This window comes from Cariama cristata, unplaced genomic scaffold, assembly GCF_000690535.1.
Source record: "Cariama cristata isolate BGI_N322 unplaced genomic scaffold, ASM69053v1 scaffold42578, whole genome shotgun sequence".
Taxonomy (NCBI): domain Eukaryota; kingdom Metazoa; phylum Chordata; class Aves; order Cariamiformes; family Cariamidae; genus Cariama; species Cariama cristata.
Window position 1 is genome coordinate 1 of NW_009630383.1, and position 4,443 is coordinate 4,443.

Sequence of the window (4,443 nt, forward strand, 5' to 3'; positions counted from 1 at the left end):
GCCCCACGGCGCTGGCTGCGGGCTGGGCTCAGCCAAACCTCACCCTGCCCCTCGCTCACCCCCCTGCGCTGCTGCTTCTCAGGCACAGGCTCATGGACACCACCGTTCTGTAGGAACGGGGCAAACAGCAGCAAGCCGTCGAAGGGAACTTACAGTATAACCCCAGAGTTAATGGAATAGGGAGATTTATAACCTTCTTCAGGCGTGAGTCAGAACAGTGAGATGACTGCGTCGGGACCCTGTCCGCAACTGCTGGGCCCTGTGCCCACCAGACCCTGAGCAGCACACCCGCGTCGGGTCCTCGGCACGCCTTTGCCTTACAGATTCTTCTCCTCTGTGCTGCACTACTTGCGAACACAGATGTAGCCGCAGCAATGCACTCAAACACAACCATCGTTAAATGCACCACATCTTCAATTATAAATATGCAAATCCTACATTTGAAGGTTCCTATACTGAAGAACACTGTTAATCCAACTGTTGAGGAGAGCTATCAGTGGTCTTCAAAAGCTGAGAATTTTCAAAAGCACTGATTTCAGAAACCCATTCTGTACAAAGTAATGTGATTTTTGGGGGGGGCAAAGAGATCAATTACCTTGGATTTTACAAAGTCATTATCTTTAAGCAGATTCCACATCTGAGGTGGACATAAATGTCCCAAGGACAAAACAAACATCAGTTACAATTGTCCTCTGTTAACTTTTAATAACATTCTGTGGTAAAAATAAGCACTGCATTTGAACAATATATTGCTCTGAAAACTGACCAGAAATTTGAAAACCAGTGCATAGACAAACAAACCCAAACAAACCCACCCCATACACTTTCAAACAATGCGAGATGCTTTAATGCATTGAACAAAATTTTGTAAAACACTGAATTTAGGAATAAATATACAACTAATCTTTTTATTTTTTAACGAATGCCTTAAAACCCCATATTCATGGCATTTGGAATATAAAACACTAAACTCCAATCTTATTCTGGAAATGGGTAAGAAAAACTCCTCATATTATCTTATTTCTAAAATTAGAAACTTCCATGAGTGACTTGCTTAATTAACCTTTAAAAACCAAACAACCCAAAACTGTCAGTGTATCTATTAAATTACAACACTGAGTTACTAATGACTGCTCTTAAAAAGATAGCATTCTGCAGCAATGCCGGGCCAAGTTTTTAATACTTCCTGGAAAAATCAATCTGGATGAGTTTAATAAGTTATACTGAGCGAACTGGGAAGTGCTAGCCAGTTCAATGCCAGAGGAAACACGTTCACTTTTTTGCTCTGGGCAGCCCAGTACAAAGCATGTGAGAAGGAGTTTCCTCTCCCATCCTTCTCTCAGAAAAGAACACTGGCCCTGTCAGCTGACATTCCTAGATGTTTTTCAAACCCTATGCTCTGTGTTTAGCAGCAGAGGAGAAGCGTACTAGGAAACACCAAGTGTGCTCTGTTGCCTCACACTGTCGTGCCGTCTGGTCGTGGAATGGCCCTAGTTATGCAGGGGGAGACGACTACGTGAACCAACTGGAGTTGTAGCTGGTACCCTACGGTTATCACTTCAACACAAAACCAACATGATCATTTCTCATCAAAAGAGTGCTTTTACTGCAATGTGTTGACAGGTTATTTTCATTCACATACAGCAAAATACAACTATTTATCTCAATATTAATAATCAGTACTACTACTATTAAGTATTATATATGAAGTATTAACAATCAGTAGGTAAAGTAGTCTTTAGATTGTAAAACAAGTTCATTCGAAAACAATCCAACAATCAAACTAATGGTTTTTACCTTTGGTTAAAAAAAGGTACTGATAGTCTATGTAGTCTGAACGTCTTTTATCGCATTCTTTATCCGAGAATTTCCCCTGAACAATTTCTTGATAGTAAGTCTTGGTACTTATTAAAGAAGATTGGGTTCATTCTTGAAATAGAACTGAGTGTCTAAATAAAACCTTTTAAAGATTTTTTGTCTTTATGTCGTTCAAAATAACACATTCCTCTACTGATTACTTAGAAATTACATAAGAGGCTCAATCAATTCCAGAAAAGATAACTATTCATACCATGCTCGATGTTTTCACAATAGGAACTTCACTTTCAGCTCGCAACTTGTTTTCAATTTCTTCCCAATTTCTGTCTTTGTCCTTAAATAATATTCTAGAAGAAAGAAATTCAAGAACAGTATGCTTAAAATAGACAAAAATAAATAAACTACAACTGAAATATTAGATAACATGATACAGGAAAGCAGCATAGGGAGCACTGAATGAAAGTAAAATCTGAAATATTGAAAACTGACAGAATCCAACCATACGATTTTCAGGGAAGCATACAGGGTTCCAGGAGCATCATTACTACTGACACTAAACTGGAAGTTCTGTAGCTAAATACTTGCTTATGGCATTGAAAAGACACAGCTGATTCTTTCTGAGATTTTTTTAAAAATCTAATTATTTTACAATAGTCAGAGAATTCCCTGTTAACGCAGCATTTTACAACTGCAAAACATAAGAGAAAGATTAACAATGGTAAATAAATACAACTCTCTTATGTTTGTATTTTATATTAATTTAATGAAAAATTAAACACTTCAGGAAATTAAAAGGAAAATGCACTTCACAAAGTTTTTTCAATTAAAAGTCTCAACACACAAATTGCATATACATGATTTAGTAATAAGTATCACTTGTACTAAGTGTTTAAAGAAGTCACTTCTATTATTTGTAAAACCCCAAAGCATACTGTAAGACTCCCCTTTTCTTATGTTTTTGTTCCCTGCTGTGATGAATAGCTTTAGTTTTCATTGTCATATCATAAGCATCGCATAAACTGTCTGCATCTGCACAATTAACCATAAAAAAAAAAAAAAGGAAAGTGCAGATATTTAAGGTCTGGATATTCATTTTGTTTCAAGTGACACCATGATGACATAGAGGAGTCCAAATCCACTTCTCGTATTGGTATTTCAGAATTAAAAGTACGAAAATACCTGCAGTAAAACCGCTAAGTATACAAACCAACCAATTTAAAATCATGACTGAAAGTAGTACATTTTATAGAAGTTATTACTGTAGGTGGGTCTCTAAGGAAATAATTTTTAAGGTGGAAATTCACGATACCTTGAACATCGTAAGGACTAAGAACTGGAAAGAAAGCTGGGAGACTTAGTACTGCATTTCTGTTCACCTTTCTTCAATTACTTATACCCTATGGAAAATGTGATACCCTATGGAAAATCCCACTCTCCACTATTATCCTGTCAAGAAAGTCTTTCAGAATGTGTACCCCGTCTTCCCTTATCAGTAGATGGATGTCCACAGACAGCCCATCCAGAAGCTACTTTAAGTCTTCCGTCTTTGAGGTCCCCACTCGCTGCTGCTTCCGAACATGCTTTGGTCAGATGTTTCACTGAGAGGAAGTGCGACTCTCATGACACAATGTCATGGGACTGAGGCAAATGACCACTTCTGCAAGTGACTTTAGTGTGTTAATGTACGAAGCATACAAACAATAAACATGAATACATTCTTCTTCTTGGGGAAGAAAAAAAAGAATTAGAAGTAATCAAAACTACAGTGAAGGCAACATGAAACACTTCATGACCTCAAGCAGTGTCATCATCTTGTAACAGAGCTGATCATCAGAGGTCCAAACACAAGATTGCTTTTGTGTTCTGGAAGGGAGTGCAAACGCTTGCAAAGCCATACAACTGCAAACCTGGATACCAGAAAGTGCAATTACAATGGAAAATTTAGGACTTGCCTGACACTGATGAGTTAAAATTAAATCCTTTAGAGCCAATTAAATCCCTTACAGGATCATACACTAAAAACCAGGCAACTTCTGGAAATATTTGAGTTCTGTATGCAGAGAATCTCATGCAGCTATACTTTCCTTACTTTAATAGCATTTATATCACACTGGAAATCAAAAAGCAGGAACGTAGAAAATAAGGCTTTATTTAGCAGTAAACAGCACTAGTAGGAAAAATATAGATGTTATTGTGACACTGCACTTCTTTTTCATTTACCTTCTTGCTCATGTTATATTAAAATACTTCTACCTTTATGTATGTGATTAATGCCTTCGCTTGTGTATGTGATGTTTTCAGTCTTACTGTCTTCTAGAGATAACATTCTTACTTCTCTTTTACAATGTGAAAGCTTTCCATTTCAAAGGTCATTTTATTAAAAAGAAAAAAAGAGGAAAAAAAAGAAAGCAGTAATTTAAAATATGTTACAGGCCAATTTGTTTTTGCTGCAATTTTAGGAAGCCCATTTCCTTTTTGCAACATTTTTTTCAATTCCTCATTTAGTACATTTTAACCTCCTTGGGGGGTCTTCATCTCTGTCTCCTTTGCTCTTCCTCCTTCTAACCATACTCTTTATATTAAAAGAATATATTTATAAATGCCTGCCACCTTCTGCTCTTGCCT

The 4,443-nt window shown here is 37.0% G+C and overlaps 1 protein-coding gene across 1 annotated transcript in view; it reads right to left on the reverse strand.

The window, feature by feature from the left end:
• Positions 1–2,065: 2,065 nt before the first annotated feature.
• Positions 2,066–4,443, reverse strand: part of CEP170 (centrosomal protein 170kDa) — a gene marked incomplete at its 5' end in the record, with an annotated part of 29,715 nt that continues 27,337 nt past the window's right edge. Inside the window, one exon of the mRNA XM_009705476.1 lies at positions 2,066–2,165. Within this exon, the coding sequence (XP_009703778.1) occupies positions 2,066–2,165 (100 nt within the window). The remainder of the gene's footprint in view (positions 2,166–4,443) is intronic.